This window comes from Etheostoma cragini, chromosome 18, assembly GCF_013103735.1.
Source record: "Etheostoma cragini isolate CJK2018 chromosome 18, CSU_Ecrag_1.0, whole genome shotgun sequence".
In the NCBI taxonomy this organism is placed as follows: domain Eukaryota; kingdom Metazoa; phylum Chordata; class Actinopteri; order Perciformes; family Percidae; genus Etheostoma; species Etheostoma cragini.
In genome coordinates, this window is record NC_048424.1 from 22,082,128 (window position 1) to 22,098,892 (window position 16,765).

Genomic DNA, 16,765 nt, shown 5'->3' on the forward strand with positions numbered 1-16,765 from the left:
ATGGACCCTATCTTATATTAGACCACATATGTACCTTTTCAACCTAAAAAAAGTACAAATGTGTACCTTATGGATCAACTATGGTCCTTTGAGGGTTCATCACCAGCAGTTGTACCTCAGAGAACCTAAATGGACCTCTGCCGTATTATTTCTGACTGTGTGCAGCAGCACTAAGTACCATAGTAATACATCTGTGGCTGGCTGATGGTTGCTGATGAAGAGCATTCAGCAGTGATTCCCTGGCCAGAACTCAGTTTAATGAACCCATATTTGTTGGCTTAACTCTGGCATTTCTGTTTCTCAACAGCGGCTCACTTTCAAGCAGGTGCATCAACATGGTAACTCAGGTTGCACACCTAACATGGCCTGTCCTGTAGGAACAGTTTCAGGTGAGGGTCAGGTTACTTCATTATTACCTGTAGGTAGCAAGAGTATGACATCCATCATGACACACAACTACAAAAAACACACCCAAAACTGACACAAGTACCCATAATCTGATACAATTACAAATACTCAAGGTTCCAACAATCAGGACATAGGAAAGAAAGAGGGATAGGTGACGCCCTGATAGTTCACCTTAAGTACGCGCCCCAAACACGACTCAGTCCTTCCCGCTGCAGTGTAAAGCCAGACCCATGGCCCATTTTGTTCCCCCTCTGTCTCCCCTGTCCTGTCTTTAGTGTTCCAATTGAATAAAGGCCAAAAATACCCAAATCCTTATGGTTCGATCATCATTAAAATACAGGAGTATCCTTAAACAATACTAGCGCTGTTGACCCTTTTTGCACACTGCTTCACAGTTGGCTTCAAAGTTACATTTTGCATCCATGATACGTTTAGTTAAAAATGGCATCTCTCCCAGGGGTACAGATGAAATGAGCGTCTTCCTTTCTGTGAGGTTTTATGAGATTTAATGTTGTTGATATGAGGTGATTGGACCTTGGATTGGTCATTAAAAGTCTCATTTTATTCTGGGAATGTTTAACACTTTGACGTAAGTAAGTGTTAGTAGAAGTGTCCTGACAATGGGGGAATCCCGTGCTGGCCTTTCACCAACATACAAGACTGGAAATGAAATCATGGGTAGACAGGAACATTTACGCTGCATTCACATTTACAAATTACTAGACTATCAATGGCCTCTCATGAATCTAGTGCTGTGTGTTTTTCCCTGAGCACAAACTACAAAAAAGGGGAGTCTAAAAAAAAGATAAAGAAACACTAAATATGAGGGTAAAGGTATTCAAAACAAGTGAAATGATCTGTCCATGCAGCAGGATAATTTCACTTGACAAGCTTGCTTGAGTAAAGAAATCAAGCAAAGTTGAAAACTCAAAATAAGACATTCACTCTTAAAACAAGATCAATTAATTAATCTAAGTTTTTTTTTATCAAGGACCATACAATTTGCATACTTTCCATTTTCTTCTCTGAGAGTTATGTTTCGTGCTGGAGAACGTTTTAGTTGTACACAGTACACAGTACTGTTACCACAGTAGTGAGTAGCATTTCTGCTGTGATGTTTTTGTTTTACTGCAACGATGACGCCAGAGACGGCAGACTGAAGGTGTTGTGGTCTTGTGTCAGTGCTGGGGGCTCATTACGCAACATTTTAATTTGTAAGAAATACAAATATTCTGGCTTGTGGTGTCATCAAATGAAACAAAGCTTATAACGTAGGTTAATATCTCTAATTAATTTAGTTTGCTGTTGGAAATGTAGTGCTTTGAAAATGGGGAGCTGATTTCAGCGTGCAGCTTGAGGCTGACTTTGTGAATAAAAAGCTTTGTGAAGATGTTAGAGACTGATCAGACCAGATTAAAGCAAACCCTCTGATGGAGCAGCGTTGAAACCTTTTCTCCAAGCAACCCTCTGTAGCCTTGGCAGTAAAGAAAAATCAATTTCTCTGTTGTATATTTTTTAGATTTCTCAGCATAATGGTTGCTCTTTGTGAAAGAAGATTAAGAACATTATTTTAAGTTTAATCCCACGCTCCACACTTGCAATCTCTCTAATACTGCCTGTCACATGTCACAGATCCCTTTACTGGTCTGTAAAGTTCATCACCTGTTCAACCATCTGAAAACCACTTCTGATGGCGTGATGATGCTTGAATTTCAGTAAAGTTACTATATTAAATCAACACACAACAATAAATCCCCCGTTAGAGCTTTATCAGTGCTGAGGCTACAGTTGGGTATTTTAACCTGAGGATGGCTCTCCCCAAAACACAGTCATTGACACAATTTGACGTACTTTTCATAGAACGTTGTCCATTTTTATATATTTTTATGTAAATCAAAAGTTTGGCCTTGTGATTGCACTATAGAAAAATCTGGAAGTTCCTTAAAACATTAGAATTCATCCTTTGAGGCTCATAAAGATTAAGTGTGGGGGGAAAAATCAATACAGCATAGTACAGCATCGCAATATTTTTAGTGACTGTGTCGATACCCAGGCGCCAAGTATGGATCTGTTATTATGTATGAGTTGGTCAGTTTGTCCCATTTTGCAACAATAACACTGAAGTGATATGAACAAACTGAGAAATGTTTCTTTTTAGATATAACAGCCGAATTTTCTTTTTGGGGACGTCATTTGAAGTTGGAAAAAAGGTTATAAATTGCAATATATTGCAGAATATTGCAATTTCTTTAAAAGCACAATATTATTGTATCATGGCATAAGCATCGTGATGATATTGTACCGGGAAGCTGGTGATTCCCACCGCTAATAAATATCTACAGCCAATTTCTTGTCAATTTGCTCAATAGCATTAGAGATCCTGTAAGACGTTTAATAATTGTGGGATTCAATTAAGGGTTGGCTTTGTTGCTGCATGAGACATCCGAATGTTCCATGTGCTGCATGCTGCTCTCTGTGCTTGGAAAGAGATCAACTCATCTCTGTGCTGCAGAGCATTCCGCTGGGTTTCTGAGCTTATTAAAGCTCATCAAGCTCATTAAAATGAACTATTGGAACAGACAGAATTATAACTTCAGTGCTTGGTGGCAGCATCAGGTGGTGCCTTGCTTTGTTACTATGGTGATGTACTAGTGTGAAGACGGGGCCACTGCAGTCTTCTCTCCTCAGATAATAGACTGTTATTATTGGACCAACACACATCATGAGAGACTTGCTAATGAGAAGAGAGCGACATCATGGGATCCTCCTGTAGACCTCCAACACCTCCCAGACCAACAGCAGGAAGCAGCAAAGAGAAAGTTAAGGGAAGAGGAAGGGATGTGAGACCTTTGCATTGGACAGGGATGATCTCTCAAGATGCACATAACCCTTCATGACACCAATCCACCAATGTGCGAAAGACTTCCATGTCCCTCCCAAAGCCTCTTCACGATGAGGTTAAAGAGTTCCTGCAAGACATGTTACACAAAGGGTGAATCCCTCCATCATGATCCCCTTATTCATCGCCTGTTGTGTGTCCACAAGAAAGACAGCAGTCTTAGAGAGCTCAACTGCAAGTCAGTCAGAAGGAATCACTGCACTTGGCTAAGTACTTTTAATGACATTTTGGACATGTTAAGAGGCTAAAAACATTTGGCTCGCCACTGACAGACCTCCACATTTACAGACAACAGAGCTACGTGTTGGAATCGACCAGAATTCTCCTTTAATGTGGATATAGTCAGCTGTAACAATCTTGACATTTTTGATGCAATGTTTCATATCATCCTTTATCCTGTAGAATAAGAAACGGGTAAAGAAAAATGCAGGTTTTCTTCTGGTGATAAGTTGCAACACCTATTCACTTAGTTGCTCAGTGAAAGACCTTTTTTACTGTAATAGCAAATTCTGTACAGAAACAGAATATGTAATGATTTTCTACGTTCCCACTTTTTACAGCTGTAAGTAAAGAAAGTGAAAATTGGTCAATTATTCTTTCTTTTAACTAAGCAAAACATCTTTTGCAGAAACATACCCTATCGTGTTTGTTCGTGTCGGTTGTAGGCTTTTTACTATAGTGTCGAGTCATTGACGTGCTCAAGTAACATAATTACACAATTTCCGACATCACTTGAAGGCAGCAGCTTGATCTATGGTTCTAAGGACAGCGTCGGCAGGAGAAGAGACGATCAGCAGCCACGGAGCGCGGTAGGAAACCGGCTTATGAAGTTCTCATGTCCGGCTTTCTCTCCTCAGGCAGATGGATGACGTGTTCCGTGAATCAATGCACGCGGGCATCGTAAGTTTATTTATTTTTTTATGTTTGCCCATTATGTGAAGAGAGCTGAGGAAAACGCTGCAGATTTGTGCAACAGGAGCGCAAAACTCGCATCCCACCTGTTTTTGATGCTTAACATGCGGGATGAGGGGAGCAGATGAGAGAGGGCTTGGTGACGAAACGTCAATGGTAAGTTAGAGCTGGGGGGTCTGTGAATGGATAGATGGGGTTTGTGATGCTACAGGTGCAGCTCATCTGCACTAATATTAAAAAAAGCCTGACACTGTCAGTCCCTCCCTTCATTGACTCGGTGCTTTGTTCTGTGGATGCCACAGCTACAGTCAGATGATATTATCTCACATCGTGATTAATTGTAATGAAACAGGAGATACCAAAAACACCATAAAGTACCATAAATATAACATATTATAATTTGACTGAAAGCCTAACCTATCCAGCCTTACTATAGCAAAGTATTTTTGGGATAAGTCAGTTGATGGTCATTTAATTAACACTACTACTTGAAAAGCTTTGAGTTTGTGAGACAGAATGAGCCATAAGGCGACACGTTTCCAAAGGGCTTTTTTGCAATTAACAACTACACTAATGAAGTGCTGAAACAAATGGTTAATTAATCAATTTAATCACTGATACAATCAATAGAAAACTAACAGCAAACCATTTTAATTGAGTGGGTTATTTATTAAACAGACATCTCTTTGCAGCTTCTTTGATGTGATGATTTATTTTCTGTGTTTCTGTGTTTTTTTAGAGACAAAACCATTCAAATGACATCTGAACCAATAATGACAAGAATCCTTAGTTGCAGCCAGGGCTTTAGTGAGTTGAGGACTGGAATCAAACCAATCAAATACTCACCATTTGTCATTTTCAATTGTAGAATGTCAGGTCCAAATATTTGTTCAAAGATTTTTACAGCTGACATTTCTGATGCATGCTCCATCAAAAGAGCTGTTGGATGAACAACTATGTAGGAACATGTTGTGCAGCCAAGCACTGATTAACCATAACCAGTTACAGCAGTAATGTGTCAGTGTGGAAGTATTCTGAGTTGTGTTTAGCGGAGTGTGTCTGTCTATCTGCGTGCCTGTCTGTCTGTCTGCCTGTGTGTGTGTTTTATAGATCGTGTCAGACTGAGGTCAGAAAGGTAAAAAGTTATGCTAAATAGTCATTGTCATGATGTGGAAGATTCAGTATAATACAGTGATGCATGAATTGGTTCAAGTGGAAAGTGGGTGTACTGAGTCACTTTGCGTGTGTGTGTGTGTGTGTGTGTGTGTGTGTGTGTGTGTGTGTGTGTGCGTGTGTGTGTGTGTGTGTGTGTGTGTGTGTGGGATAGAAAAAAAAGAGAATGAGATGATGGAACAAGAAAGAATGAGATGATTTTTTTCATTTCTTACTTATTTGTTACCCTTATTTAACCAGTTAAGTCAATGAAACTGATAATGTGCAGAATAGATATGAGAGGGTCAGATATGTGAGTACTGATCACTTATAGATATGAGAGGGTGGGATATATGAGTAATGATCACTTTTACATATGAAAGGGTCATATGTATACAGAAGGACATCGTCGGCATACAAAGACATTTTGTGTTCCTGATCCCTTCGACATCTGTACGCTGCATAACGGTGGCTGCAAGGAACCAAGAAGGAACCAGCTCTCGATGTCAAATCCTAGTAACAATGTTGCTACCAAACATTCTACATCGCTCTTTTCTTCCTTTGGACTGTAACTTGGCGTGCCTTTGAACTTGCCCAGACAGTGGACAACCGTGTCTAGTCCCGCGCTGAAAAGGAAAGTATGCTGACTAACCCACAAATTCTACAGGATGCGGATCGGCTGCGGAACGGTTGCGGCTCCGCTCCGGAACAACGTCGGAGAAATTTGCTTTCCATTAAAGCACAGAAACAAATAAAAAATTGGGATAATTTTCCAAATAAAATAGAACGTGCTCACGGCAGATCATATCTCTTTGCACTACACCTTGAAAACAGCACAGAGTTGTTTCCCCTCTATGCCTCCGGATGGAAACAAACTGTTGGTGTTTTTGTGGTTCTATTCTACGTGAATTTGCGAGATCTCATGCGTCCTCAAGACTTCAGTTGTCAGTCATGGCCGCAGTTGATCCGCAACAGATCCGGACGGTGGAGCAGGGAGCCGACACGCAGCGGAGCCGATCCGCAGCCGGGGTAAGTGTCATTAGTTCTGAAGGAAGACAGAAGTGAAGTGTATAACAGTTTGACCCGAGAAATAAAAATGTCTCCAAAACCAAACAGCTTAAGAACATAAAACAAATAATTCTGATCAAACAATCAAAAGCTTTCTCGGCATCCAAAGCTAAAAGTACTTCTTGATGCTGAGAGGTAGACGGATATTGAATACACGTCTGACTTTAAAAAAATGTAAAGAGTTTTAGCCAGTATCTTCACATCTACATAAGGAGAGACTTATTGGGCAGAGCAGCCTCATTCCATCATGCGTCAGCAGCTGGACTCCTAAACTCAACAGAGCAATCAGCATCACTCCCAGGCCCCCGCTGAAGATCTAACAAGTGCCTAGCTGCTTCTCCATAGTGATCTGGGTGATCTAACACTTGCCGTAACATTTGCATAAACTGCGGTAGAGTCAAAGTGGAGAGTGGTTTAAATTAAAGTGCCCATATTCTGCTCATTTTCAGGTTCATACTTTACATGGTTTACATGGTTTCATTTAAAGAAAAATAAACATTTTTTGGTTATACTGCACATTGTTGCTGATCCTTTTTTCACCCTGTGTGTCTCTGTTTTAGCTCCAGAGTGAGACATCTCCCTTCTATCCTATCTTTGTTGGGAGCTGCACATGCTCAGTAGCTCGGTAAGATCCCATCAGCTAGATAACTCTTTCTCCAGCTTTGGTCAGTCCAAGGCAGGGTTAGCTGGAAGACTTGTTCTAGACCAGGGCCACTTGTGGAATATCTGCACAACAGGGACAGGAAGTAGAACAGGGACCGGAAGTAGTTCTTTCGGAGCTACATGCTACAGTTAGCCACCTCATCTCGGCTAGTGAAGACGCCTAACATTGATGACAAGTACTACTCCCCCTGTTGTTAACTTGGTTGCCATGACTTCACGAGTGATGACATCCTGTCACTGTTCCAGTTGCTTAGGGAGAGAGAGATAGAGAGAGAGAGAGAGAAAGAATGGCAGTTGTCTTGAGTTCAGTAGAGCAGACTGCTCTGCAGAATCGTGTAATAACTACTTTATGTATTTCATATACCTGCTGAAGGAGCGGCGGTTCGCGGTGTACACAGTGGAAATCCTGTTTCGTCTGCCCTATACCATGGCGGCAGACATTATACCGTGGAGTATATTTTGTTACTTAATCACTAGTTATTATATTTTACCCATCTTGAATGTCATTGTTTGAGGCATGCAAAATGTATTAATTTAAAAGAAGTTGTAGTAATTATTCTTTTCTGGAAACCAATCGCCTTTTTGAGGGGCTTCATATACTCAAAACTCACCAAATTTCAAATAATTCTTGAATTAGTCCCATTGACTACACTGGATAAACTTGTCAGGTAATTAGTTTATATGTAATAAGTCCAGCACAGTGTTCCTGTGCTGTGGTTAGAGCCTGATGTTACAGTATGTCTTCCAGAAGCAGGGCTCGGCCCCAAAGCCAGGACTATCTTCCTGTCTTTGCAATCCAGGACAACAATAGAAATAAATAGGAGTATTTATTTATTTATTATTAAATAAAATGCCATTCCATAGGTGATGGCCTTGCACTCTGCATGTCATCCTCTACAACAGCAATGCAACGTAACTTGATTCCTGCTCACTTACCATGAGTCACTCTGCTAACTGAACGTACTGTTTCCTTTGCTGATTTAATTGTGTAGAAAGTCAAAAAATAGCAGTTATTGAACCATGATATAGAGATGTTCACCGCTTAACAAAGAAACAATGTGATTGGAACAGCCACTGTTTTGGGTCATTTCCTGTACCACAGTAAATCTCATTACAGTATTGACCAGGCTGGTGACTGTAATTCCAGGAATTTAAGGCACAATTCACTGATGAAAATATATATTTGCTCCGTTGTTGAATTTATTCGTGTCACGATTTACTGAGTCAGTTCTTCAATTATTTACTCAGAGTTATTGACATTTAAAGTTGCAGTCCATATGATTTTCATCTAGTCTGTTAAGTTGCTATCTATCTAACAGTGAGATAAAACAATGGTGATTGAGCATGTGACTGCTTTGCCAAGTAATATGGTCTGAGTGTCTGTGGAGACTTTCTCGCCCAAAATTCAACACCCTTTGATGATAAAATAAAGGATTGTTGGTGGTGCCGCCTTCTTCTAAAGGTAGCAGCATGAGGCAAACTTGGGGAGTGGAGGTGGGTGTGGGTGGGCCTGAAGGTCTCAGCAGGGTAGCAGCGCTGCAGACCTCACTCCCAGCGCCCAATGAAATTACTGTCATTTCTAAAGCATGGCTCATGTAACAGCAACAGAACAGAGGAGAGAAACATATACAGTCCTTTAATTTGGTTTACGGTAGTTGGCTCGATATTTCTGTTATTGATTAGTCAATTAGCGAGGAGAGCAATAGCCATGTTAGCTGAAGTTAGCTGTAATTATTTTTTGTGGGGCCTTTATTAGACAGGGCAGCTGTAGATAGGCAATGGGGAGAGAGAGGGGGCATGACATTCAGCAAAGGGCCACAGGTTGGAATCAAACCCGCGACCTACCCAGGCGCCCCTAGACTAACTTAAGGTACATCAGCAAAGATGTAGGAAATGATGTGTGTCACTGAGGGCCCACTGCAGTAGAAAATCAGTGAAGCAGTGGTGTTGATTCTCCACATGATATACCCTGCAGCCTGTTTGGGGCCTGTCCTAAAGCCAACTCATTTTTCAGAGCAACAGTCAAGGACAGCAAGAGGGAGAGATAGGAAAACCTTTCACTTCTGTGTAACACATGCTATCTCACATCACAACAACTTAGTGATGTCCAAATCCAACGTCATGAACCAATAGTAGTATTCAATCTCGGTTTAAAGAAAAAAAAAGCCTCAAATAAGTAGTGGTGTCCAATTGAAGCATTTTCTTTATTTTCTGAGCCAGGGTTTGAGCCAAAGGTTTCTTGCAGTTTCTACATCATAAAAGGTAGTTTTTTGTGGCATTGGCAGCGGTCTGTACTAAGAGACATATGTGTTGACCCTGCGATCATATTGTGAATTAGATCTGTCAGTCAATGTCACACTGATAAATTGAGTAAGTGTGTGACATTACCCTCCGCCTGGCGCTCTCACCGAGGTCCTCATCACGATGAACCAGAGAGCCAAATTTAGAAGTTTTCTATTTGGGAAGCAGAATATTTATACAGAATGAATTCAAAATATACTCTGTTTTTGAAAATGTCCTGAGAACATATGGGTTAATCACCAATAAACAACATAATGATATTTTTTCAGTTGAGTTGTTTTAACTACCAGTGAATCTAGAAACAAACAATGCAAGAACATGTTTCATATCACTGTTAAAAGTGCTGAAAGTAATATGCTACCGTAGTGTAAAAGACAGATTACAGTTTTGTACTTAAGATAATTCACTTGCATTACCCAACAGAATCTGACGTCTAGATAATATCTATCCTATGCATGCTCAAGTTGTGATCAATGTAGAACTCTACAATAATTTCTCTGCATTTGCTTTTACAGTATTTACAGTAATCTGGTGTCCAGGCTTCTTGGTATATTTAAGATCTGCTTGGATTTTATTACTAAGCTGTGAGATTTTACCACCCACTTGTGATAATATTACCAAAGTGATAAAAAAAACTAAGTGCCAGTCTTTGTGTGTCCTTGTTGCTATAGAGATTAATGTATGGCAACAGGATTGTGTCATATCTTGCAACTGCAACACAACATGCAAATTATATTATTTATACAGAGCTAACATGGCTGTTGTTAGCCTGACAAGCCAGAGTAATTAATCCATTGCAGAAATTTAGAACTAACTAACCAAATAATGCTACATTATTTTTGGCACGTATTTCTGGCATGTTTAAGTCATTAGTAGAACATGATTACACACACTGATAGTATTAAGTATTAATCGGTTGTTATTGTCGTTTAACAGTACTTCTAGCATGATCTCAGCTCCCTTGTAACCTCCATCAAGGTGGTACCAAAAAATACCAGGTACCAGATACTATCCACAGCTTTTCCTAATGGAAAAACCAAAAAAGAGTGAGTGGATTTGAGGCGTACCATGCAGTCTGTCAATGCTCTTTCTCTTGCTTGTGATATTTGGCCATATTAGGTGACAGCACCGTTGAGAGGTGACAGCACTTTATCTTCCCATTCAGCTATCTTCACTCTTTTCCTTCAGTGGACTTATATGTTTTGCATGGTCACTTCACCGCAGAGTGCCGTTTAATTCAGTTATTACCGAGTGTCAAAGATGGAATCTGACCATTTAAAGGTCAGGATCGACTGTCTGCATGTGGCCATTCAGGGTGCCCTAAATTGTCGACGTGTAGCCAAAACGTTGCCAATTGTATGATGACACAAAATCATCCCTGCAATCTCCACTTTGAAAAGACCATCCATTTCCCAGGTGATATGACAGCTGAGTAATGGCCCTCATTGGCAGGCTCCCCAGGTGTGACTAACTGCTCTACACATGATTTAGGGCTGAAGTCCTTGAAGCATCGCTCTGAATTTACCATTGTTGTAAAAGCCAGTGTCTTGTCAGAACCTGAATTACAGACATCTGATGCTACATCCCTGAAGAGATGCTTACATTTCACTCTAGCAGCATCTTTTTGTATGCAGAACTGTGGAAATATTTTCAGATTGAAGAGCGATGTAGGGGGTTCTCTAGAGACTTTGCTTAAGCACATGTATAAGGTAATGTCTTGTGATAGGGAGATTTGTGATAAACGGATGATATGTGTCTTAATGGACATAAAGGAACCTCGGGCTATGGTTTATTCAAGGTCAGTGCTGATTAGTGCTTTGTCTACTGTGATTGCAGTGACAAGCAGCTATATATGTAACTTACAGGCAGGGGAAACACAAAAGTGACAAAACTGTCATACTCAAACGTTGTAAATGTACCAGACTAGAGGAAACACGGCTTTGGTAATCCATGGATAAATGTAATCTCAATTTAAAATGAGGTTTCTGATTCTACTTTGTGCTTCTGGTTGTCAACCGGTCAACAACACCAGTACTGGTTGACTAGGAGACACTGAAATGATTGTTTTTATGGCCACAACATCCATTCATCCATCCATCATCATCCTCATATCCAGTGTTGGGTTGCGGGGGCAGCAGCGCTTGCAGGGGACCCCAAACTTCCCTTTCCCGAGCCACATCTACCAGCTCCAAATGGGGGATCCAGAGGCGTTCCCAGGCCAGATGGGAGATATACGTAATCTCTCCACCTAGTCCTGGGTCTTCCCCGAGGCCTCCTCCCAGCTTGAAGTGCCTGGAACACCTCCCTAGGGAGGGTTAGGGTTCTCAGTTAAAACCATGTTTCAGCACTGCAATAGTAACCCTAGTACTTTCTCACACCTGGTTGCCAATACACCAGATGTTGTTATTATCAATGAGAAGTCCAGTTAGGTGGACATGTTGGAGATAGGCTGCAGCTTTGATTCCAGCATGGAGGAGGATTTCTACACTAAGGTAGTTAAATACCTACTACTCCTAAACACCATCTCAGAGCTAGGCTACAGGTGCAAACCACTTTTCATATCTGGTAGCCTAGGACACACACACACAGGTTGGTAGTAAGAGGGCTGCAACAACTTGGGATGGCCAAAAGAGGGCTAAACAGCTTACAAAGTACTGTGTGATATCCACTATTATTGGCAGCCGCCACAAATGGAGTAGACGTTCCTACTTATACCCTTAAAAACTGAGTATTGGGCTTATTCAGTGATATTGTGAAGACCTGCTGCATGCCATTGGTCCCTGAGTCCCTGTACAATTTTTCTTCATGTGGACACATAAAGGCTTATAATTTGTGCCTGTGTGTGTGTGTGTGTGTGTGTGTGTGTGTGTGTGTGTGTGTGTGTGTGTGTGTGTGTGTGTGTGTGTGTGTGTGTGTGTGTGTGTGTAAAACCTTAACAAATCACCATATACTGTATTTCCATTCTCTTGGAAGTGGATGCCAGTAGGTTTCTATTCATATCAGTTTGCAGAGTATCCCAGCATGCATTGTGTGGACTGCAGGAAGCACCCTGAACTGGATGTAGAGCACTTAAAGCTTACTTTGATTGTTTCTAATGTGTTATTTGCCTGTTTTGTTGTTTCAGACTGACCTTTGACCCGTGAGGGAGCGTTGTCTCCCTGGGAGGGAGGAAGTGGCCAGCCCGGGTCTAGGGATGGACAAGGAAAGCTACCCAGGATGGAGCTCCCGTCCCAACATCACAAACTGCACCGTCCCACCTGCCAGCAGCCAGCAGGCAATCCAATTCACAGACAGGATCGCGGTGGTGGCTGTTGTTCTCAGCCTCCTTACCTTCCTCACTGCGCTCATTAACGCTGGTGTCATCGTCGCCATCTGCACAACCAAGAAGCTCCACCTGCCCGCCAACTACCTCATCTGCTCTCTAGCCGTCACTGACTTCCTGGTGGCGCTCCTTGTGATGCCCATAAGCATCCTCTACATCACAATGGAGACATGGTCCCTGGGTCAGGTGGTGTGTGAGTTGTGGTTGAGCGTGGACATGACCTGCTGCACCTGCTCCATCCTGCACCTTTGCGTCATTGCCCTGGACCGGTACTGGGCCATCACTAAAGCTATTGAGTATGCTCGCAAGAGGTCAGCCCGCCGCGCAGCCATCATGGTGGGAATAGTCTGGGTCATCTCAGTTTTAATATCCATGCCACCCTTATTCTGGAGGCAGAGGCCAAGCAGCGGCAGCCTCAAACAGTGCATCATAGAGCATGATCACCTGGGATACACTATATACTCTACTTTGGGGGCATTTTACATTCCCATGTTCATCATTCTTATCTTATACTACAGGATTTACAATGCCGCAAAATCTCTTTACCAGAAGCGTGGCTCTTCTCGCCACCTCAGCAGCCGCAGCATGGGCAGTCAGAACTCTGTAGAACATTGCCGTGTTTCCCACACATTTTGTCTGTCAGACTTGTCCAACTCAGATCCCATGCTGGCTACTGACAAACTCAACACTACCATCCGCATCTCATCCTTTGAGACGGACATGGACGGGCAGGATGAGAAGAACCAAATATGTACCTCTCGTGAGAGGAAAGCAGCTCGAATCCTCGGCCTCATCCTCGGGGCCTTCATCATCTGCTGGCTGCCTTTCTTTTCAAAGGAGGTCCTAGTGGGTCTGCAAATAGTACAGCCTTCTCCGCTTATATCAGACTTCCTGACATGGCTGGGTTATATCAACTCTCTCATTAACCCCCTGCTGTACACCAGCTTCAATGACGATTTCAAAATGGCTTTTAAAAAGCTACTCAAGAGAAAAGAGCATGCATAGGTTTGAAGTTCGAACGGACTGCATACACCTTTAACCTAAGGTGCAATCTGTTTACTGGCAAAATGGAGTGTGATGTACTTTTCACAGACAATACACTGCCTGTTTTTCTCAATAAAATAATTATTTATAACTGCCATTCATCATTTAGATTTTATTCCTATTTATTATCATTTGTGTTTTTTCAGCTCCAAATAATGAATTAGCAAATCCTGTGTGTTTTTTTCTCCTCCAATTCTCTTACCTTTTATTTTGCTTGGGGTCCTTGTGACCACACAGAGTAAGATGTGCAAGGATGGGGAGTTCTACCACAACCTTTGACATTTCTGCTCTGCCCCTGTGTCACCAGTAAGCTCCAACCCAAAGGGCACCCATTCCCAGCCCAGAGGAACAGCGTCCCTGAAAGCGCTGTTTCCCTGGTGCAGTTGACTAACCATGCCCTTATCCAGACCAGACCTGAACATAAGGGTACTTGACAAAACCCATCCAAAAAATAAGCTTTGAGTCTTCATAGCATTTGTGTTTTAACCCCTAAAAAACCCAGCAACTATACGGTTCCAACATCAGTGGTGCTTAGATCCCCTATAATTAAAAGACATGCAAAAAGAATAGGTTATAACACAGGATTGATAAATTACCACTAAAAACAAGGTTCCATTGCAGCTGATGGGGATGTCATTAGTTTTGCATGCATTTCATTATAAACCAGTGTAGGTTGGTTATTATATGTATTGGACAAATGAACATTTTGGCTTGATGATGGCACTAGAAGAATACAATCAAATTCATCCTAATGCCGAAAACACAGAAAGCAGTGGCAAAGTGGGGCTTACTAAATAATACATTTGTCTGCTGCTGCTCCGAGGCATGTTCACGTGTTGCAAATGGGAAGATATTCTTTGTAAACGAAGGTGAACATGTTTCAGGATGCACATGACTGTTACTGCTTGGCTGCAGGCTTGCTGAGTTCAAAGTGAGTGCCCTGCTTTTAGATATTAAATGCTTACTGCTGGCAGAAGCTGCTGCTTGGTATGTTCTCGGTGCCCGTGCTTTGGTCAAAGCAGAAAAACGCTGTTAAAAACAATGGATATCAGAGCGCAGCAGTGCCATTGCCGCCTTTGGTTTAAAACACATTAGGTTGTTAGTCTTGCACTGCCACTTCCTCCACAGCTACCTCAGCACTGCGGAGGAGGGTCTGGAGTCCACAGCATTCCAGAATGGGAGAAAAACATGGTCTGTTTTATTACCTCTGCTAAATAGCCTCGGGAAATAACTTGTTTGGGTGGAATGTGTACGTTCAAGGGTTGTTTTAGTTATGCAACTCAGATTGGACAGATAGTCTAGCTAGCTGTTTGGATTTAAGCCTTCAATCCATCCAAAAATTGGGTTTGGAGCCGGAGGGTCACTGGTTCAAGTCCCCGTATGCACCAAAGTATGGTGGTGGACTGGTAGCTGGAGAGGTGTCATTTCACCTCCAAGGCACCAAACCCCCAACTGCTCGGGGCGCCTTTCCTTCTCTCCATTGGAGCGTGTATAGGTACTGAGCATGTGGGTGTTATTCAGGCCTGTGTGTAATGACAACAGAGTGTAAATTGTAAATTACCCTTTGTGGGCTCAATAAAGTGTAGGCCTACATTATTATCATTTTTATTATTTATAGATATTAAGTCTGCTTTTGTGAGGTGATGTGTATGGGGTGGTCAGGTCCAGCACTGGCGGTTTTCCTTTTGCAGTCTGTCAAGTGGAGTGCAGTTCTTTTTTCTAAGAGAAAAAGGGGTTAATTGATAGGATTTCATCTCTGATCCACACTCCAACGCAGAAGGTGGCGGTCAAAGACAAATGTATAGTTGTATGTCTATGGTGGCGGTGCTTCTGGTTGTCTTTGCCTGGTTCACCCTCGTCGCATTAAAACCCAAGAAGAAGAAGGAGCCTACGTAGCTACGCGGTGGTGGTACGCGCTGGAGCTGGGTGTGAAGATGGCGGACGAGGAGGCCGAGCAGGACCGAAGTCCTGAGAACAGTATCAGTGAAGCGATTAGGGAACTCAGACAACGGCTGCAAAAACTGCACGAAGTCGTGGTTAGAGAAAGCGGCGAGTATCCAACCCAGTCCTCTTCCGAGTATTGCCAAGAGTTTTGTAAGGTGAGTTTCCTCTCACATCACTGCCATTAATGTTAGTCAACAAGATGGCCAGCTAGCATTCACAATAAAGGTAGCGTTAACGTTACGTCTAGGCTCCTGCATAACACGGGGATATGTTTGATATGAGAGCCATGTAACCGTTACTGAATAATACCTTGTGCAGTGGTTTAATGTTGGCTCAGGTTATCCGTTAAGCAACGTTGGAACAAATTGAACTTCATCTGTTTATTGGCATGGCTAGCTCGACTAGCTTATCTACTAGCTCACGCTAGCTCTTAGCTAGCTGTGTAGATACCGTTAGTTAACCGTGGTGTTATTGGCGTAAGTATTGGGTAAGGTTACTACCTGCGGCAAGCCAACGTTAGCTTTTAGCCTTGTATGTTTAGCTACATGCGCGTGCAATTGACTAACGTTATCATTGTGTTGATTGTCCGCGGTGCTTACGTCGTTCTAGCTAGCTTTGTAATGGGTTTGGTTGGTATGGTTGTAGCCAGTGCCCACATTTTGCTGTCAACAACACCATATCCATTTTGAGTTAACTACAGTTGTGTAAAATTAGCGAATTGTATGCTTTCACGAGGAAAAACAACCATTTGTGTTATTTCCGAGATGAATTTCGTGTGTGTACGTGCCGAATAGAACGTACGCGTTCGAGAAGAGGCACGCCGGTTTCCATCAGTCGCATACTAAAACAATACAACCTGCACTGCAGCCAGTGTCCCTTTATTGCTTAATTAAGTTGCAAATGTAACGTTATAGCAAATTAGGACAGCAAATGGGAGTACAGGGAGGGCACACCTGCACCAATGTGGACTCATTTTTTGGAATTATGTTCACTTCTTCCAGGAACGAAGCACAAAGTAATACATAGTGTTTGATAGAAAAATGTAAGGTGTA

General features: G+C 42.1%; 2 protein-coding genes across 4 annotated transcripts in view; both read left to right on the top strand.

Moving 5' to 3' along the window:
- Positions 1 to 3,281: 3,281 nt before the first annotated feature.
- On the top strand, positions 3,282 to 13,797 carry LOC117961349 (5-hydroxytryptamine receptor 1E). Of its 2 annotated transcripts, XM_034899936.1 has the most exons (3): positions 3,282 to 3,360; positions 11,563 to 11,610; positions 12,671 to 13,797. In XM_034899936.1, exons 1-3 carry the CDS (start codon positions 3,302 to 3,304, stop codon positions 13,728 to 13,730), a joined length of 1,167 nt encoding a protein of 388 aa, XP_034755827.1. In that variant the 5' UTR covers positions 3,282 to 3,301; the 3' UTR covers positions 13,731 to 13,797. The 2 variants fall into 2 exon arrangements, with proteins under 2 accessions (XP_034755827.1, XP_034755826.1); XM_034899935.1 differs by lacking the exons at positions 3,282 to 3,360; positions 11,563 to 11,610 and having other exon boundaries at positions 12,534 to 13,797.
- Positions 13,798 to 15,638: 1,841 nt separating this feature from the next.
- The window catches only part of znf292b (zinc finger protein 292b), a 20,566-nt gene continuing 19,439 nt past the window's right edge, over positions 15,639 to 16,765 (top strand). For both annotated transcript variants that reach the window (XM_034899889.1, XM_034899890.1), the window contains exon 1: positions 15,639 to 15,868. In XM_034899889.1, the coding sequence (XP_034755780.1) occupies positions 15,704 to 15,868 (165 nt within the window). In that variant the 5' untranslated portion in view covers positions 15,639 to 15,703. The remainder of the gene's footprint in view (positions 15,869 to 16,765) is intronic.